The 21,538-nt window shown below is 45.6% G+C and overlaps 1 protein-coding gene across 1 annotated transcript in view; it reads left to right on the forward strand.

Annotated features, from left to right (window-relative positions):
- LOC135226989 (dnaJ homolog subfamily C member 25 homolog) overlaps positions 1–21,538 on the forward strand; it is a 181,219-nt gene that overhangs the window by 112,187 nt on the left and 47,494 nt on the right. Inside the window, exons 4-5 of the mRNA XM_064266704.1 lie at positions 3,370–3,582; positions 3,750–3,918. Of these exons, the coding sequence (XP_064122774.1) occupies positions 3,370–3,582; positions 3,750–3,918 (382 nt within the window). The remainder of the gene's footprint in view (positions 1–3,369; positions 3,583–3,749; positions 3,919–21,538) is intronic.

Below are 21,538 nucleotides of genomic sequence, written 5' to 3' on the forward strand. Positions count from 1 at the left end.
GAGTTGCTGCAGATCGTGCTAGATAGAAAGGGGAAACTGTCCTCTTCCGATACCTCTGTGAACCACATAATAGTTTTCTTCCCTTTCAGAGGGAAGAATCACCTTGGTATTTTATGCTATCAATGAACACAGTAAAAAGATATACTCTGTCTAGACAAAGAATATTAGAGATAGTAGAGAATTAAGATCTTCGGGATCTTATACAATACCTCTATACGATAAGAGTAAGAGATCTTATACTTAGAATGGGATCCTAATTTGGGCCCCAGATTCCGTGTTCCGACAAGATGGAACTGCTCCTAATCAAAGGTTTCTCTTGGTCCTAAACGATCAAAAGGACAAGTGAAATTTTGGGCTTTAGAATCTGGAATCAAATTCTAGGAAGACTCGGCAATGGGTTCTGGCCAGCATAGTATGTTTGGCAAAAGAACTAAAGCCTTTTATTCCTGGATCAACGCTTTCAGATAGAGGTTTCGTTGTCCGGGTAATATAGTGACATTGTCATCTACAGAAGAAGACAAGGTTTAAACGTTTACGGACAGAGTCTTTGGAACGCGAGAAGGGCTCAAACTACTTCCCAAAAGGTTCAGAGAGATACATTCAAGAGCTAGAAATCAGGAGTCCTACCAATTTCAGCTCAGAACCTCTTTAAAATTCCAAGCTCCTTCCCTTCCTTCGGGCAAGGATAGGGAAGCTTCTGCAACGAGAAAACTCATCAACATGTAGGAGGAGAACTCGTTAGCAACGGAAGTATGCAATAAGGATCCTCCTCGGAGGAAGACTTGTCTCTCGGACTTTTGAAATTTCCGATCGTCTACTGGATGTAGCTGACTAAATTTTGATGAATGTGCAGGAGCAATTAGCGTCTTTGGTAGGAGTACTTTCTAAAGAGCCTACTCGTAAAAATGATGACAGGCTTCCGATTAAGAGACCCAAATACCGATCTCCTGTCGGGCGCGACGAACCCTACAGGGGAGTTGTCGCACAAGCGGCCATCTCTGGGGGGAGCGATGCGTTAGCCAGGCGAGACGTGGGAAAGGAAGTAACTCCTGCCAAGCGTCTGGCGCCAACTAGGAGCCAGGCGCCAAGTAGGCGCAAAGAGCCTGACTTTACGGTAGATCGTTCTAGGCCCAGATCTTCATCCAAGCAACAAGAGCCAACTGGAGAAGAGAGAACTCCTGATAGAAGTATAGCGCCAGCTTAGCGCAATATACTTGCCATTCGAAAGGCGCATTCCATGAGCGATACTCCTACCAAGCCACAGGAGTATTCGGAACTAGATGCGCCTTCCAGAGGTCAGGAGTATTCGGGAAGAGATACTCCTGCCAGGCGCCTTGAGTACTCTGACCTCGATACTCCTCCCAGGAACCAGGAGTATTCTGAACTTAATACTCCTCCCAAGCGCCAGGAGTATTCGGAAGAAGATGCGCCTACTAGAAGCCAGGAGTATTCGAGGCGCTCTGCGCCTGCCAAGCGCCAGGAGTATTCCGAAGTTTATACTCCTCCCAGGCGCCAGGAGTATTCTGAACTTAATACTCCTCCCAGGCGCCAGGAGTATTCTGAACAAGATGCGCCTACTAGAAGCCAGGAGTATTCGAGACGCTCTGCGCCTGCCAAGCGCCAGGAGTATTCCGAAGCTTATACTCCTCCCAGGCGCCAGGAGTATTCTAGACTTTTTACTCCTACCAGGCGCCAGGAGTATTCGAAGCGCGATGTGCCTACCAAGCGCCAGGAGTATTCTGAGCTTAATACTCCTAACAGGCGCCAGGAGTATTTGGAGCGAGATGCGCCTTCCAGACGGCAGGAGTATTCGAAGAGTTTTACGACTGTCAGGCGCCAGGAGTATTCCAAACAGGATACTCCTCGCGCCAGCCAGGCGCAAGCCAGGCGCTAGGCTTCATCCAGATGAGATCCAGTTCAAAGAAAGCTAGTCTTCTTTGAAACAATGGGGATCTCTAAAGCACTTCATAAGTGACTTGATGATACCTTCAAACAGCTGAGAATTTAAAAGCTCATGAAGTGCGAGCTTTTGCAAATTCTTGTTCTTTTCGTAACAATATGTCAGGAAGACATATTAGCTTTAACATATGAGAGATGCAAATATGTGTTGACTGCTCATTACACGAAGGACTTCAAGTTAACCTACGAGAGATCCTTCTCTCTTGGTTTATATGTATCAGCGGATACGTTGCTGGGATAAGGAGCCGACACTGATCCTTTAATAATGAGTTGAAATTATTTTAACTCAGTGATTTTTTTTGAGGTTTGAAAGGAGTTTGGGGGATAACTCTTTTTCAATTTAGCGCGAACCCTCATGTTAGGAACAGGTGATCGGGATCGGTGTTGCGCTCCTTAGTTATGCCAATAGGCATAGGCATGTTGTCATATAAGCGGATTAGCACCCATTGACAAATGCCAATTAGGCTCGACGAGTAAGTGGATAAGACCCCATCGGTAGACCCACAAGAACTCTTGGCCACAGATCACTATCTTGCTAAGACTCTTGAGACGAAGCAGACTCCTATGCAATAGCTAGGAAGTCAACCCTTCGTCTAGAAACACAGAGGAACCAAGGTCTATAAATACCTACAACATATGTTGTTTACCTGTCTAGTCAGTAGTTAGCTGTCTCTTGCCCTCCACCAAAGGGTGTCAATCAGCTATGTATATATCTGACAGGTAAGTTGAATGTATGAAAATGATATTGTTATGATACAATAAAGTTTCATACATACTTACCTGGCAGATATATACAATTGAAGACCCACCCAGCCTCCCCGCAGGAGACAGGTGGAAGAGAGAATCTGATTAGAAAACGGGGATGGTTCCTAGTCCTGCCACCCAGCGGCAGGCCGGTAGATCACCTGACCTACCTGTAGCGTGTGCCGCGAAATTCGAATTTCTGTCGGGGACGACGGAGTCGATAGCTATGTATATATCTGCCAGGTAAGTATGTATGAAACTTTATTGTATCATAACAATATCATTTTTATAATAAAATAAGATTTTATGTATACTTACTAAGTAGTTACATAATCAGAGCCCTCTCTATTCCCCTCTCATGGATAGGAGGGCATAAACAACTGGTTCTTAATGCTGAGTTAGTTCATCTCTCCCCCGGTAGTGGGTGGGGGTTATTGCTTAGCCAAAACAATATAGTGCTACCACGAATTTTTAAAAAATTTAGCTGCCGACGGATAGAAACTGTAGCTACGTAACTACTTGGTAAGCATACATAAAATCTTGTTTTATTATAAAAATTTAATTTTCTCTTAAAAAATTAGACATGAGATAAGTATCATTCATTTTGACAGTAAAGTTCTGCAGTAATGTTTGGGGATGGTGCTTAATGTATTGCTGTAATTTTAGGTATGATGAAGCCATTAAATACTTCTCTTCAGTTCCGAAATATCGTTTGCAAGCTATTGAGCTGGCCAAGCAAGAGGGGTTGATTACAGGTGAGAAGAGGAAGCAGAAAGGAAAGTCGAAGGAAGAAATAAAAGAAAATGAGGAAAAGGCCATTCGTTATGTTATCGAACAAAAGATGGATATTCGTGGTGTTTATGCAAAGCCAACATATAAGTAAGGTTACATGCCTATTCTTATGTACTTGATTATATGATATGTTTTTCATATTTCCTAATTCTCTCTTTCATAAGTAGGCACTGCATTTGAGATAATTGATCTTAATAATGAAAAGATAGAAGCACTAGTCTCCATTTATGTCATATCATTTTGATGTATTTTAGGGATATATTATGGGTTCAGTTGGCCTTTTTGCCCTACTGGAGTGTGCAGTACATGGCGTGGTATTTGCGATGGGTATGGAAATTCAACATAATGAAACATCCTTATGGAGTCGAAGAGAAAAACTATATCATAAGGAAGAACATGGGAATGAGCCATGGACAGTATGAGGTAGGAATTTGAGATTGTATCTGGTTAAATTATTCTTTACTCTTAGTAAGTACAAACTTTTGCCTTATATTTTTCCTTTTTGCCAGTGTTGTTGGTTAAGTAAAGGGATGCAGTCTTAAATTACTGTGCTAGTTATTGAATATTGTTAGTTACTGATAAAATGGTCCATTTTGAATGTTGTTAGGTATTAACAAAATGGCCCATTATGGACTCCTGCAGAGATTTGTTTAATAGTAATTCAGTAACATGTATCTCATTTGGTAACTTCATCCTGTGTCTGTGTATTTGAAGTGTAAAGGTCTGATTGGAACGTGAACGGTAATGTTGATAAAATGATACAGATTGTTAAAACTGGTCCATTACCAAGGGCCCTTAGGGCCTTAAGAACAAACCTTTTGAGTTTCGGGACCCTTAAGATTTGTTAAAACTGGTCCATTACAAAGGGTATTAAGAACAAACTTTTTGAGTTTCAGGACCCTTAAGATTTGTTAAAACTGGTCCATTACAAAGGTACTTAGCAACTAAAATTTTGTGTTTCAGGACCCATAAGATTTGTTGAAACTTTCATTACAAAGGTCCTTAAAAACAAACCTTTTCAGTTTGTTGAAACTGGTCCATTACAAAGGTACTTAACAACTATCCTTTTGAGTTTCAAGACCCTTATGGTTTGTTAAAATTGGTCCATTGCAAATGACCTTAACAACAAACCTTTTCAGATTTAGGACTTTTAGAATTTGTTTAAACTGGTCCATTACAAAGGTTCATAACAACAAACCTTTTGAGATTCAGGACCCTTAAGATATATTAAAACTGTTCCATTACAAATTACTTAACAACAAACCTTTTGATTTCAGGACCCTTAAGAGTTGTTAAACCTGGTCCATTACAAAGGTCCTTAACAAGAAACCTTTTGAGTTTCAAGGCTCTGGATCCTGATATTTTGTTAAAACTTGTCGATTACAAAGGTCCTTAACAACTAACCTTTTGAGTTTCAGGACCCTTAGGATTTTTTTCTAAAACTGGTCCATTACAAAGGTCCTTATCAACAAACCTTTTGAGTTCCAAGATCCTTGAGATTTGCTAAAACTGGTTAATTACAAAGGTCCTTAACAACTAACTTTTTGAGTTTCATGACCCTTAAGTTTTGTTAAAACTGGTCCATTACAAAGGTCCTTAGCAACAAACCTTTAAGCAGATTTGAACCACTAATCAGTGCACACCCTTACTTGCATACTAAAGTATGTAGTCTAAGTAGTTCTGTAGAAATCACTGCTCCAAATATACTCAAGTGAGTTATAATATTTCAAGGAATACTTTATATGTCAGTTAAAGTATTTCAAGGTATACTTTATACTTCTGTTGAAGTTACTATACTAAGTGTTCCTTTAACTTTGCTTTTTAATGGTATAACTTACCAGTAATTATGTATCTAAGGTTTTCACTCGCAAGCAGTTAAAATACCGAAATTTGCATTAATTTTCGATTTGGTTTGGCTAGTTAACAGTGCTTCTCCCACTTTCGGGGCAAAAGAGAGGAACAACACTGCAAAGAACTCAGTTTGTTTCTCGTGTATTAGCTGTCTTTACATGGTGTTGAGTTCTTTTGTCAATTTTGCATAAATATCTGGTTTTTACTTTTTTGTTTTCTCCTTGGGTGACCGTCAGGTCTTAGTGTTGTTGACAATGACGGACACAGGTTCTGCCAGCTTTAGGTATTGCACTAAAGGTTGCTAGACTAAGCTAACCAAGGAATCTTATGCTAATTATACTTTATGTACTGACTGTAGAGGGCAGATATGGTCATTTGATACTAGATGTAATGAATGTTTTGATTGGGATGAAAGGAAGAGAAAGAATTTGGAGTCTCATTCAAAGAAATTAGAGAGACACAGGAAGAGAAAAACTTTTCTTAGGGCTAATTCAAAACCAGCTAGTCAGGGTTCTTCTGAATTGAATTTGGATCCGAGTGCTCCTGTTATATCTTTAGCTCCCATTTCTCTTGCTATGCCACCTTCTCCAGTTGCAGGCTCCCACACTTCCGATTGATAAGCATTTTGCTCTGTACAGACTGGAGCAGCTTGGCGAAAAGTGATAGTGTTGTGTCATTGGAGGAGTTGGCTGTTCATCCCATGAACTCTCCTAGGGAAAGGTCACTGTCATGCTCCCCTGTGCAGAAGAGGAGTCAAACTGGTAGCCCAAGGGGGGTTGGTTGGGTCTGCCCAAGAGCAGTCACCCCATCAATTCAGCCTGTTGTCGCTTCCCAGGTTGCAACGGAGGCCAGTGGATAGGTCTCTCCTTGGATGCACAGACTGTCTAGTTTGGATGACTCCTCTCCAGGCACCAGTGGTGTTTGGGGAGCAAGTTTTGTCTGTTGAAGAGAAGCACTTTTGATGCAATTCCAGTGGTTCCTACTAAGAAGCTTAGAGAACCACGTCCTTCTTGCAGTCATTGGGACAGCCCAGAGAGTTTTTCTTCCGACTGCCTCCCGGAAATTGACGCCCCTCCTGCACTCAAGGCTTGTTGTCACTCTTCGGCCCCTCTTCAAGCTCCCATGTCTATTGTGTTTAATGCTTTGCCTGCTGTTATGGAGCGGTCGGTATTTTCGTCATCGGATGAAGTCAAGCACAAATTGGTGCCCGAGCTCCCTTCAGTCAACCGCCAGTTAGTGCCTGCTAGCATTGGGCAGGAACGCCCATCGGCTCCCTCGGCTCCTGCTGCTGCTTCTCTTACTGGGGCAGTGGATCCTATTTAGTCAAAGCTCGACAGTATTTTGCTTTTACTAAATATGCCTCCTTCTTCTGTTTGACCACCCATGGCTCCGTTAGCACCCGCGACAGTCCAGCAAGTGTCCACAACAATTCAACTGGTGTCAGTAGTAGTTGAAGCTCCCTCGGCATCATCTCCTCAGGTGCCCCGAGATGCTTCAGTGTCACAAGCTCCTGTAGAGGTTATTTCGACACAGACTCAGATCGATGCAGCAACACCTCAGGCTCCTGCAGATGTGGATCTTTCCCTTATTTCATCTGAGGACTAAACTACAGAGGCTTCCTCTTCAGTGTATGAGGCTTTAATGAAGTTCCTGCTCGCCACATATACGGTTTTCTTCATGCCGACGACTCCTTCATCTTCTGAATTGACTTTTGTTATGGATATGCCTTTGCTAACCCCTCGAATGTGCCGAAGATGGTTTTGTCTTCCTTGGCTAAGGTGTTTAAAGAAATAAATGCTTGGCTTGCAGAAAAGAGGGAACAAGGTAAGACCTCTTTTAGTTTTCCATCTTCTCAACTCCAGGTGGAGATATACTACTTGTCTTAGGTTACGGAAGAGGCTCCTTCCTTGGATATTTGCACCTCTTCGCTAGGAGATGTTTATGGTCTTGTAGATGTAGCCAGATGCTTGGCTTTTCCATCGGTGAAGATTTTGTTTTCTGCTTCTGAGTTGGTGCATCTTTTGAAGAGCGTTTTCAGTCTTTGAAGTTTTCAACTTTCTTGACTGGTCTGTTGATACCCTGGGACGCAAGATTAGGTCTTTCATGCCCTTCGCTTTCGTAGAGCCTCCTGGTGGACTGGATAAGAGTTCTCTTGTGTATCGACAAGGGGGTTAGGGACGGATCCCATGACCTGGCATCTCTCTACATGATGGGAACTCTCAAGAGCGAACTCTGGTGTTCCTACATGTCAAAAGGGGTTTCTTCCTCGCAGAGGTCAGCTCTTTTACACTCCCTCTTGGATAAGAGGCATTTGTTTCCTTAAGCCACAGTTTTAGGCCTTGCTTCGGATCTGGAGAAGAAAAGTACACAGGATCTCCTTGCCCAGTCTTCCAAAAGACCTAGAGATCCTCTAGCAGTGGTTTCGAGACAACCTCTTCTTTTGAGAGGCCAGCCCTCTTGGGCCAGACAAAGATCCCTCTCCAGATTTAGTCCAAGAAAACGTCATCGAAGGGTTACTCTCACAAGTGAAGGCGTCGTTCTCTGCGCACATGTAGGAGCCAGACTTGTCATGTTTTGGGAAGTTTGTCAAAGGAAAGGGGCAGAACCTTGGATTATCAAGGTTCTGAAAGAGAGCTACGTTATCCCGTTCCTCAGGAAGTCTCCCTTAGTCAGCATGCCAGTCATCTTAATGACTTATTCTAGAGGATCAGAGAGGTTTTCGGCTCTGGAAGGCGAAGTAACATCTCTTGAAGAAAAGGAAGCAGTAGAACTCATTCAAGATAATCACTGTCTGAGGTTCTACAATCGTTTCTTCGTAGCCCCCAAAACCAAACAGCCCTGTTGTCCATTCACCAGGGAGATTGGATGTTGTCCATAGATCTTCAGAATGCATACTTCCATGTTCCCATAGACCCCAAGTCAAGGAAGTATCTCAGGTTTGTGTTCGAAGGGAAGATTTTTCAATTTTGCACCCTTTGCTTTGGACTGATAACAGTGCCTCAAGTGTTTGCCAGGGTATTGACTCCCACAGTGAAGTGGCTCCATCTTCAGGGTATAAGAACTATCTTGCATCTAGATGACTGGCTCCTAAGAGCCCAGTCAGAGAGTCAGTGTTTGGAGTACCTCGAGAAGCCACTCGTTTTAGCCCAGGAGTTAGGAATCCTTATAAACTCCCAAAAATTGCAGTTGATTCCCACTCAGGAGATTCAATATTGGGAATGATTTTAGTTACTTAAGTTTTCAGGTTTTTCCGACCCACTACTCAAGTTTTCAGGTTTTTCCGCCCCACTACTCAAGTTTTCAGGTTTTTTCCAACCCACTCAAGTTTTCAGGTTTTTCTGACCCACAAGTTCTGGCCTTAAACGAGTGCTTGGCCAAAGGAAGTTCTAGGGTAGGCTCCAGTTTGTAGAGCTGATTTTTGCCAAATTTTTTTTTTTTTTTTTTTTTTTTTGTTTTTTTTTTTTTTTTTTTTTTTTTTTTTTGCTAAAAGTCTTCCTTTGGCGTAGCAGAATGCTGTGATACATGTAGAATTTGTCTCCAGCCTCTATAACGGCCCCCATGGTCGTCAACGCCCCCCTACCTGTAACACTGAATTACTGGCTATCGGAAAATAAAGCGATTTTTGTTCATGAAACTTACCTGTCAGATATATATATAGCTGTATTCTCCGACGTCCGACAGAATTTCAAAACTCCCGGCACACGCAGTGGGCGGCCAGGTGGTTAGTACCCATTCCCGCCGCTGGGAGGCGGATATCAGGAACCATTCCCATTTTCTATTCAGATTTTTCTCTGTCGCCGGTCGGTAAACAACTGTTTACAGACCTCCGCCTAGGATTTTGAAACTTCTTGTGCTAACTTGAGTATTCTGATTGACTTTTGGTTTTGATTTGGCTTGGCATACGTGATAGTGGATTTGATTTGGATTTTGGCTTTGACTTTTCTTTGATTACGATGTCTGGATCTAGCTCTGCTAGCTTCAGGGTGTGTAAGGTACAGGAATGTAAGGTGAGGTTGCCGAAAGCTTCGGTAGACCCTCATTCGGTGTGCTCGAAATGTCGAAGTCATGTATGTATGTTGAATGATAGATGCATTGAGTGTGAGCAATTGACTGAAATTGAATGGAAGGCATATGATTCTTACGTGAGAAAGCCTGAGCGTGATAGGATCAGGAGGTCTTCCTCTAGAAGTGCTTCTGTGAATAGAAGTCAGGGTAGAATTGTATCTCCATTAAATCCTCCTGTAGATGTAATTCAACCTAATCCTGTTGTATTGCCACCGAACAATCAGGAAGTGTCTGCAGAAGGAAACGTATTATCTATGATTATGGAGTCGATTCGCGCCTTGGAATCGAAAGTGATTGCTCTACAATCAAATGTGGATAAGTGCAATGAAAGTGTTAGTGCATTCTAGTGTTTGTGGAGGGGGGCGTCAGATCGGTCCCATAATGCCTCTAGGCCTAGGCCCCTGCCGGACTCCCAGGCCTTAGGGAGAGGACAAGCCGAAAGCCGAAGGAGGGTTACGGGATCTAATAACCGGTCTGACGTCCCTTCGGCAGAAACTGAGGACGAATCTCAGGCTGCCGGTGTTCGTGCACGGGCACGGATACTTAAAGAGTGCTTCTCTTCTTCCAAGGCTTCCTCTCCTCGCCGAGGTTGGGACTCTCGGAGGACCTCTCATGGGGAGAGCGGCAGGGGCGCAAGGTGCCGCACAGGCGGCCGTCGTCCTTGTCGCCCTCTTAAGAGAGGTTTCAGAGAAGAGGACGCTTCACGTCCTTATGATCAGTGCTTAGATTCATCACCTGAATATTTTGAAGCTTTTCCGCCACAGAAAAGGAACAGACTTCATCAGGGGAGGACTCGTTCGAGCGTCCAAGTCGCTCTAAGTATGTTCCTGAGTTGAAGGAAAGGGCATCCTCTCGCCCATCTTCCTCGCACAGGATGAGTCCTTCTCCTGATCGAGAACTTTCCCCATCAAGGAAAATGCTTTTGGAAATGCAGAAGCAGTTAGCTTCCTATTTTGAGAAAAAGGAGGCAGAACCTAGTCATCGGAGGAAGGATCGGTGGCTGCCTGTTAAGAGGACTAGGCAGTCCCCGGCTCCTTCTCCGCGTTTTTCGGCCTTTGAGTCTCCTCCTAGTAGCCGACTCATTAGAGAACGTGATTACGTTCCTCATGAAAGGGCGTCTAGGAGAGACAAATTTGACAGAGACGTGAGTTGCCGCACAGGCGGCCGGCGTCTTTGTCAAAAGGCCGAGAACGCTCAAGGATCCATGACGGAAGTTCACGGTTTGCATGATGATAATCAGCTTCAGGACGTTCGGGAAGACGCTTCTTTTGACGCTCGGCGTCTTAAGCAGCGAAGCGCTTGCCAGGACGCTCGAGAAGACGCTTTTCAGGACGTGCGGCGTCTTATACATCGGGACGCTCGCCAGGACGCTCGAGCTGACGCTGTTCAGGACGCACGACGTCGTACACATCAGGACGCTCAGCAGGACGCTTCTCAGAACGCGCGGCGTCTTACATATCAGGACGCTTGCCAGGACGCTCAGCAGGACGTCTTGGAAGAATGTTTGAGTCTGAAGCGTCAAGATATTTCACATGTTAAAGTGTCGAAGATAAAGAAACAGACATTGGTTACTTCGAACTCTTCTTCATCTAGAGGCACCCTCTTGCGAACGGGGCCTCAAGGATTATTGTCATCGCAATCTTTGAAGGACACTGATGACCGAGAGAAGGATTCTTCTAGTGATCTGTGCCCTACGGATGATGACGAACCAACTGCGTCAGCGGCTTCAGACTATAAGACTTTGACGAATCTACTTAAGAACTTGTTTCCAGACAATTTTCAAGCGCCCGTTCCTTGCTCTCCCCCTTCACAATTTGCCTCATCGAAGGCCAGGAAGGCTCCTGGCTTCGTTAAAATGGCCACTTCGCTCTCTGCGAAGAGAGTGTTTAAGAGAATTCAGGACTGGATGGATTCAAGGAAGGTTAAAAGGAAGACTTCTTTTGCTCTTCCCCCATCTAGACTGAGCGGGAGAGCGGGGATCTGGTACGAAACGGGAGAAGAGGCAGGATTGAAAGCACCGTCTTCTTCTCAAGGTGATTTCGCGAATTTAGTGGACGGTCCGAGGAGGTCTTTTTTGTCATCAGCAAAGGTTTCCTGGACGATGTCGGAGACATCATCATCTCAAGGGGATATTTAAGACGCTGGAAGTGTTTAACTTCTTAGATTGGTGCCTGGGGGGCCTTGGATTTACAATCTAGGAGTCAAGACTATTTCTTTGGAAGAGCTTTCAAGTGTGCTAGCTTGCATGGATAGAGCAGTAAGGGATGGCTCTGATGAATTAGCATCTCATTTTCATACAATCAACTTACCTGTCAGATATATACATAGCTAAGACTCCGTCGTCCCCGACAGAAATTCAAATTTCGCGGCACACGCTGCAGGTAGGTCAGGTGATCTACCGTCCTGCCCTGGGTGGCAGGATTAGGAACCATTCCCGTTTTCTATCATATTTTTTCTGTCGCTTGGAATGTAAACAACGTTTGCAGTTCCTCCTGACTTGATTTTTGGATTTCATCGCCATCGATCTTCTGGGCTATCTTTTGCAGGGAAGTACTGGATCTTTGGTTCGGCATACGCATATTAATTTGTTTTTATAACTTTGGCTTCGAAAATTTCGAAGAATTGTTTACGTGTAACTACCGAACTTTTCGGTAGACACTCACATAGTTTGCAAGAAGGAAAATTTTAATATTTATTCATAATAACGTAGTAAATGTTAGAATTGATTGAGCTAACTTCCTTCTTGAGGATGTAAAGAAAGAATAGTTACGCTTCCTTTAGAAGTTTATATAGCTCTCGTACTAACGAGCAGTTAGAGCATTAACAATACTAGTAATGTGGTATCCTCATCTCCTTCTTACTTCACAGAATCTTCAAATTCATATTGCAATTTGAAGACAAAGGAATGTAGCTCAAAATACGAGCTATTGCAAGGTAAGAAGTGATTTTAGTGTTAGTGCAGTGGAGGGTGCGTTCTGATCGGCTCTGTTTCGCTCCCAGGCCTAGACCTCTTCCAAGCTCACATACCCAGAGGAGAAGGAAAGTCGAAAGCCTTACAGAGGTTATGGAGAATCCCCACCGATCAGGCGTCCCCTCGGCAGGATCTGTAGAACGTCCCAGACTGCCAAGTTCGCCATTGGAAAGGTGTCCTATTAGTAGAGGGTGCGTTCGATCGGCTCTGTCTCTCTCTCAGGCCTAGACCTCTTCCAAACTCACAAGCCCAGAGGAGAAGGAAAGTCGAAAGCCTTACGGAGGTTATGGAGAATCCCCACCGATCGGGCGTTCCCTCGGCAGGATCTGTAAAACGTCCCAGACTGCCAGGGATAGCCATTGGAAAGGCATCCTTTAAAAAGTGCGTCTGTTCTTCCATTTCTTCATCTTACATCCGAAAAGACGAAGAATGTACATGTTTGGAGTTCGGACGATCTGGCTCGTTCTCTGAATAAGAGAACACTGACTCACTGAGCGAGAGGCTGAGAGCCAGCCAGCAAGCTAGCGCGAGCCACGTTCCAACAGCCAGCAGCGAGCCGCGTTCCAACAGACTAGCGCGAGCCGCGTTCCAACAGACTAGCGCGAGTCTCGTTCATCAGATAAACGCGAGCCGCGTTCCAGCAACTGAGTGCGAGCCGCGTTCCAGAACTTTTTTCTTGGCGCAAGGCGCCTTCAAAGAGAAAACAGACGGCTTAACTAAGGAGCCTTATTAGTAGTGGCATCAGAAATGCTTCCATTGAACGTTACTGGCAAGAGGCTCGTAACAAGACTAGAGGCGCTCGGATCTATTAGGGCGCACGGGACCTTCCACGCAAGCGGAACGTTCCAGGAGCGAGTCTCCTTTCTAGCGTGCGGAACATTCCAGGCGCGCGGAACTATCCAGACGCCAGGCGCTAGGCGCTAGGATCCAGACGCCAGGCGTCAGAAGATTCCAAAATCTTCATTTGAGAGAGAGGTCAGTCGCGAGACTCCTCTTTGAATTTTTTATTTTAACTTGAGCAACTTTCCCCTGGCAAATGTGCAAGATGTCGCACAGGCGGCCGTTGCTTTTGTCAGAAGGATTCTGATACTAAGAGAAGCCCCTTTTCATTATTCAGAAGACTCCTGTGTTAGGCAGTTCCTCTCAATGCGGACTCTCTCCTTCATCCATGCTCTTCCCTCGTTTTGAGGAGGCAAGAGCTTTGGGAGTTTTTCTTAATAAGAATCTCATCGACGTTTGGGTATGATGGCGGATAGGAAATATCTACTTCCTTCCGTAAACCCTAGTGATGAACAGGAATTCTGTCTCTTCCGCGATTTATGAGGAAATCACGAAGATTTAAAGAGTTCCTGGATTAACTTCGTTCCTTAAGGATATATATACTCTTTCTATCGTTCTATTAACGAAAAGAACGAAGATAGTAGAAGGTAGTAGAGTTTCTGCTGTATGAGAATACGATACGGTCAAATCATAAACACATACCGTAGTTACTTCTTTTCTGTGCAACTCAATTACCAGTATCCTTCTACGACTTTCCTAGGAAGGACTACGCTTAAAGGGATTGTTAAGACAACACCTACTTAGCTTCTAGATTTATCGAAGTCTTGTTTCGTTTAAATATGCTTTAATAAGAACTTCCTGAAGTTCGATAATAATTTTATAAAATTCCTTTATTAAATGGAGTAGCTGGCAACTCTGGAAGAGTAAGCGGGGACTGCTTTCGCTGAGAGCTTGAGACCAACGCAGTACGCCTACGCCAGTTACTGTCAGTACCATGTAGGTGTCAGTCATGAGCGGGCGGGTGTATCTCTCTCTCTCTCCTGCGGGATGGAATAACTATCCGTATCTCTCCCCTACAATCGCGGTCTTAACCTCGGATTGAGGGGATAGTTAAGCTAACACAAATAAAATTTTGTATGCCTTTTGCTAAGAAGCTTCCAATAAGAGAGATAGTACAACCTTTAAATGCTGTTTACCGTAGGTAACATTATTAAAGGATTCTATCGCAGCAGAACATTATATTATGTAATGCTCTCAGGCTTACGAAAGCATAGCTTATTAGAGTACCTGCTCAGAAGTAGATGGATGAGTCAGGATATGGGAAACATTCTCTTTGGGGCAGAACTTGTTTCCCTGAATGGACTATACTACGTATATAAAGCTTTTTCCTACTAAGAACGGAATTAACATGTGAAAGGATGTCGGGTACCATAAAGGCACAGGTGTTCTGGCACATAACATAAAAAGAATTAGAAGAAAGCGCCAGTCTGGCGCAAGGCGCCAGAAGTGCCAACCTGGCGCAATGCTCCAGAAGCGCCAGCCTGGCGCAAAATTTGCGCCAGAAGCGCCAGCCTGGCGCAAATTTGCGCCAGAAGCGCCAGCCTGGCGCAGTGAGCCAAGAGCACCATCCAAGATTTTCTCGTTTTAGCGAGTTATTAACCTAAGAGTCCAGTAGCCTCTCGGACACCAAGCTCGGTAACGGCAAGATTCGTTCCTGATTTCGTTAACCATTTAATCACTTAGGCCAATTCCACGACTCTCTCATATCGCAAAGAGCATCGAGAATCTCTTTTTTTCGCTCCTATTCGCGTTAACAAAGAGATCCTTCTCGATCGACGATAATAACTGTTAACATGTTTAACATTTATTGGAAAGAGTTGTGAGAACCTGCGGAAAGTCTTCTTCATAGATCTCTCAGTAAGGTAGAAGACGAACAGGCTTCCTATAGACTGCTTCCTTTTCCTACTTCTCCCCCGATTGAAGATGACGTGGGAAAAGCTTCAAGGAAGATTATCTTGGCAGTACAAGAGCAACTGGCCTCTTTGGTGGGAGTGTTAGCGCCTCGTAGGAAGGACGTTGCGCTTCCAATCAAGAAGTCCCGTCCTCTCTCCCCTGCGAAGCGAGAGGCGTCATGCAGACGTGAAGCTTCCAAACTTATCGCAGAGGCTTCGGTTTCGAGAGCGAGATCGGGAGAATCTTACGGAAGACACGTAACGCCAGAGAGACGTGAGACGTCGTCAAGACATGAAGCGTCATTTAAAGCTGCTTTTAGACGCGAGGCTCCAACCAAAATTTTGGCGCCAGTTAGGACGCCTTTTGAGAGCGAAGCGTCTTCCAGGCGCGAGGCGTCATCCAGACGTCAGCAGCCACACAAGCGGGAGGCGTCAGCCAGGACGCTTGGCGAACTAGAAGCGTCATCCAAGCGGGAAGCGTCATCCATTTATGGAGAGAAGCCTGGGCTGTTGGCGCCTTCCAGGACTATTATAGCGGGGAAGAGGAAGGAATATCATTCCCTTAGCCCCTCTCCTATTAGGAGTTTGTCTCCTCCAGAGGAAAGACGTACTGAATTAGCAGCGGAGACTCATCTAGACCCCGAGTTAGAAGTAAACTCGGAGGAGGAGTATCAAGGAAGAGAAGGACTGTCGAACTATAAAGTTTTGACAGCCTTGCTTCTAGAGGAGTATGGAGACGACTTGACTCTGCTTCTCCTCCTTCCTCCGCGCTCTCTTTTCTCGAGTGCAAAGACAAAGAAATCTTCGTCTTTTCTTAGAATGAAGCCCGCCATTTCAATGAAGAGGGCTCTTCAGTCTTTAGACTCTTGGATGAAGTCGAAGAAGGAGTTAGTTAGAACGGTCTTCTGCATGCCTCCAGCGAGACTAGGTGGTAAAAGAGGCATTTGGTATCAGACGGGAGAGAATATGGGTATTTCTCTTCCGTCTACGTCTGAAGTGGACTTTTCGACCTTAGTTGACGCTTCACGTAGACAAGGTTTGAACTCTGCCCGTATAACTTGGGGCATTTCAGAACTGGACCATCTCCTCAAGGGACTCTTTCATGTATTGGAAGTTTTCAACTTCTTAGATTGGTCCCTTGGGGTGATGTCCAAGAAAGCCCATGATTCTGAAGGACTCGAACCAGAAGTCCTTCTGTGTATTTTGTCTTGTATAGACAAAGCGGTTTCAGGATGGCTCGGTTTGAGATCTCCTCTTTATTTGGAGCAGGTCTTCTTAAAAAGAGGACACTATATAGTGCCTTTTTAACCAAAGCGGTCTCCCACGCTCAGAGGGCAGCGCTTCTGTACTCGCCTTTGTGGACTTTTTTGTTCCCTTCTCAGTTAGTGAAGGACATTTCTCGTTCATTAACTGAGAAGGCGACTCAAGACCTTCTGACGCAGTCAGCAAGGAAGAAGAAACCTGCAGACAGCCCCAAGAACACTGTCATTGTCTGATGAGGAGAAAGACCGGGCCTACAACCTGACACAGATGCGCTAGATGCGAACATATAGGACAGATAAGAGTGTCCAATGTGGACATTGCCAGACATCCTCGAGACTCTACCAAGCTCGAAGCTCCGGCAAGTGGGGAGCAGCCAACCAGGCGCGAGGCGCCAGGCAGGAGCGAGGCGCCAGGCAGGAGCGAGGCGCCAGGCAGGCGCGAGGTGCCAGCCAGCCGCGAAGCTCCAGGCAGGCGCAAGGCGCCACTCCAACCGGGCGCTAGACGCCAGCCAGGCGCTAGACGCCAGCCAGCCAAGGCGCCAGCCAGCGAAAGCTCCAGGCAGGCGCGAGGTGCCAGGGCAGTACACAAAGCGCCGTTCCAAGCGCGAGGCGCCAGCCAGGCGCTGAGCAGCCAGCCCAGGCCAAGCCCAAGCCGACTCTAGGCGCGAATCTCCAGCTAAGACGCGAGGCGTCAACCAGATGCGAGGCGCCAGTCAAGCGAAAGGTACCAGACAAGCGCTAGGCGCCAACCAAGAGCGAAGCACCAGCCAGGCGCGAGGTTCCTGCCAGGCTTCAGGCTTCAGTCGGGAGAGATCCATTTCAAGAAAGCCCTGGTCTTCTTTGAAACATGGAGATCTCCCAAGCACTTCATAGTGACTTGATTCCTTCAAACAGCTGAGAATTAAAAGCGCAGGAAGTGCACGCTTTTGCAAATTCTTGTTCTTTACATAACAATATGTCATATAAGACATATTAGCTGTGTTGTACGGTAGAGGCAACTCTGTGTTGACTTCTCATTACACAAAGGATGTCAAGTTAACCTACGAGAGATCCTTCTCTTTTGGTTTATACGTTTCTGCGGATACGTTACTGGGATAAGGAGCCGACACTGATCCTTAACTTTGAGTTAAAGTTTTTTAACTTAGTGAAATTATTGGGGTTTTTGAAAGGAGTGTGGGGATAACTCTTTCCAATTTGAGCGCGAACCCTCGTGTTAGGATCAGGTGATCGGGATCGGTGTTGCGCTCCTTCATAAGGTGTATTGTCATATAAGTGGATCAGCACCCATTGACAAAGTCCTTTCAGGCTCTGCCGAGTAAGTGGATAAGACCCCTTCGGCAGACCCACAAGAACTCTTGGCCATAGATCACATATCTCACTAAAGTTTCTTGAGGTGATGCAGACTACTGGGCAAACACCCACGAAGTCTACCACCTATCAGGTAGGAACCAAGGTTTTATTTATACCTACAACATATGTTGTTTACCTGTCTATTCCAGAAGTAGCTGTCTCTTACCCTCCACCGAAGGGTGCCAATCAGCTATGTATATATCTGACAGGTAAGTTGATTGTATGAAAATGATATTGTTATGATACAATAAAGTTTCATACATACTTACCTGGCAGATATATACATAGCTAAGACTCCGTCGTCCCCGACAGAAATTCAAATTTCGCGGCACACGCTGCAGGTAGGTCAGGTGATCTACCGTCCTGCCCTGGGTGGCAGGATTAGGAACCATTCCCGTTTTCTATCATATTTTTTCTCTTCCACCTGTCTCCTTGCGGGGAGGCTGGGTGGGCCCTAATCGTATATATCTGCCAGGTAAGTATGTATGAAACTTTATTGTATCATAACAATATCATTTTGCTACCGGGCTTCTAAAAAAGAGAGCTCTCTATTGCAGTTTTGTGGCGAAAGCGGTTTCTCCCGCACAGAAGGCGGAATTATTGTTCGCCCCCTTCTCTATTCATCTATTTCCGCAGTCTATGATTAAGGATCTGTCGGTAAACTTGCAAGAGAAAGCAACGAGGGACCTCTTGACTCAGTCTTCCAGACGCCCTACTCCCCAGGCTTTTACTTCAACAGCTCCAGCCCCCAAGAAGAAATTTAAGCCCTTTCGTGGAGCACCTTCCTCTAGAGGTTCTTCGAGAGGAAGGGGGGTCCTTTAGAGGCAAGACCTCTTCTATCAAGAAGGGAAAAAATTGACATTTCTGCCCTTCAGGCACCTGTAGGTGCGAGACTCACCTTATTTGCCCAGGCATGGAGGACGATAGGGTCAGACACCTGGTCCCTAGATGTGATCGAGAGAGGATACAAGATCCCGTTCCTCTCTGCGCCTCCTTTGAGCACGAAGCCGATAGACCTGTCGCCCGCATACCAGTCAGAGAAGCAACAGATTTTGCTCGACCTTCTAGACCAAATGTTGGAAAAGAAAGCCGTAGAAGAAGTCCTGATGCTGGATTCCCCAGGCTTCTACAACAGGTTATTCCTGGTTCTGAAGCAGTCTGGGGGATGGAGACCTGTCCTAGACGTCAGCAGACTGAACCTTTTTGTGAAGAAAGAAAAATTCAGGATGGAAACATCTCAGTCTGTGTTATGGGCCTTGAGACCAGGGGATTGGATGGTGACATTGTACCTACAAGACTCTTATTTCCACGTCCCGATCCATCCTCAATCAAGGAAGTTCCTGAGGTTGGTCTTAAAAGGGCAGGTCTTCCAGTTCAGGGCTCTTTGCTTTGGTCTGAGTACGGCGCCGATGGTTTTTACTTTCCTCATGCGGAATGTAGCGAAATGGCTTCACCTATCGAAGATAAGAGTCTCGCTTTACCTGGACGACTGGCTAATCAAGTCGTCTTCGGAGTCAAGGTGCCTGGAGGACCTTCAGACGACATTGCAGCTGACGAAGGCCCTGGGCCTAATAGTCAATTACGAGAATTCCCATCTGATCCCCACGCAGTCCATCGTGTATCTGGGGATTCAGATGGATTCAGCGGCTTTTCAAGCTTTTCCATCAAAGGAACGTCAGCAGAAATGCTTAGAGAAAGTAGTCAGCCCTTCTTAGGGAAAGAAACATGCTCGGCGAAGGAATGGATGAGTCTGCTGGGAACCATTTCTTCGCTGGAGAAGTTTGTTTCCCTGGGGAGGTTGCACCTCAGGCCACTCCAGTTTTTTATGGCAGAAAACTGGAAGGACAAACAGAATCTAGACTCGACTTTGGTAATCTCACAAGCGGTCAAGGATCAACTGAAGTGGTGGCAAGATCCGATCAAACTTTCGGAAGGACTGTCCCTCAACCTTTTGAGCCCCGACCTAGTGTTGTTCTCAGACGCCTCCATGGTGGGCTGGGGAGCAACACTAGGCAAGGAGGAAGTGTCAGGCCTCTGGAAAGGGGAACAGAGGTCCTGGCACATAAACTTAAAAGAGTTGGAGGCCATTCGGTTGGCTCTTCAATTCTTCGAAGAACGATTGGTGGGCCGAGTTGTCCAGATCAACTCGGACAACACTACGGCTCTCGCTTACATCAAAAAGCAGGGGGGGACACACTCGATCACTGTTCATGGTAGCGAGAGACATCCATCTATGGGCGAAAGCTCGAAGCATAGTGATCCTAACAAGGTTCATTTCAGGAATACAAAATGTCCGAGCGGATCTTTTAAGCCGTCAACATCAGATGCTTCCCACAGAATGGACCCTACATCTAGAGGTTTGCCAAGAGCTATGGAAGTTGTGGGGACGGCCGCTAGTCGACCTCTTCGCAACCTCGAAAACGAAGAGGCTTCCGATTTATTGCTCTCCAGTTCTCAACCCGGAAGCAATAGCGGTAGATGCCATCCTATGGGACTGGATGGGGATGGACGTTTACGCCTTTCCCCCGTTCAAACTCTTAGGAGAGGTAACAAGGAAGTTTGCGGCGTCGCCAGGAGCGAGAATGACTCTGATCGCCCCCTTTTGGCCCTCAAGCGATTGGTTCACGGAGGTCATGTCTCTTCTGGTAGACTTCCCAAGAACCCTGCCAGAGAGAGTAGATCTTCTCAAACAGCCCCACTTCGAGAGGTACCACGGAAACCTCTCCGCTCTGAGTCTGAATGCATTCAGACTATCAAGAAGTTGGCCAGAGCGAGAGGTTTTTCAAGACCAGTGGCAGAGGCTATTGCCAATGCGAGAAGAGCTTCCTCTCGAGCGGTTTATCAGTCGAAGTGGGCTGTCTTCGGGAGATGGTGTAGGAAGAAAGGTATTTCCTCCTCCACGACCTCTGTGAACCAAATCGCTGAGTTTCTCCTACATTTGAGAAATGTGGACAGACTGGCAGTGCCCACAATAAAAGGATACAAGAGTATGCTGTCAGCTGTCTTCCGTCACAGAGGGTTAGACCTGACAAATGATAAAGACCTTCACGATCTTTTGAGATAATTTGAGACAACTAAAGTACCGCAACCGAAGGTCCCATCATGGAATCTTGATGTAGTTCTAAGGTTCTTGATGTCAGCTCCCTTTGAACCTCTGCATGCTGCCTCGTTGAAAGATACTACTAGGAAGGCGATTTTCCTAACTGCTCTTGCCACGGCAAAAAGGGTTAGTGAAATTCAAGCAATTAGTAAATATGTGGGTTTCAGAGGACACAGTGCAGTGTGCTCCCTGAATCCTAATTTCTTAGCTAAGAATGAGAACCCATCTAACCCCGGGCCAAAAACCTTTGAAATCAAGGGGTTAGCAGAGTTCATCGGACAAGAGCCAGAGAGAGTCCTGTGCCCTGTCAGGGCTCTCAAATTTTATTTGCAAAAGACCAAAGACTGTTGGGGTCCTTCTGAAAATCTATGGTGCTCTGTTAAGAGACCCGACTTTCCTATGTCGAAGAATGCACTGGCATTCTTTTTACGAAGCACCATCAGGAGGCCCATGCGTTCCTGCCCCCGAATGGTGATCTGAAACTTTTGAAAATAAAAGCCCATGAAGTGAGAGCTGTTGCAACTTCAATGGCATTTCAAAAGAATATGGCACTCAGCTATATCATTAGTGCTACTTTTTGGCGAAGCAACTCTGTGTTCGCTTCACATTACCTGCGGGATGTGAAGACGGCATATGAGAACTGCTAGTCGCTAGGACCATACATATCCGCAGAAATGTTGTTGGGGGCAGGGAGCAGCACGAATCCTATCCT

This window comes from Macrobrachium nipponense, chromosome 15, assembly GCF_015104395.2.
Source record: "Macrobrachium nipponense isolate FS-2020 chromosome 15, ASM1510439v2, whole genome shotgun sequence".
NCBI lineage: Eukaryota > Metazoa > Arthropoda > Malacostraca > Decapoda > Palaemonidae > Macrobrachium > Macrobrachium nipponense.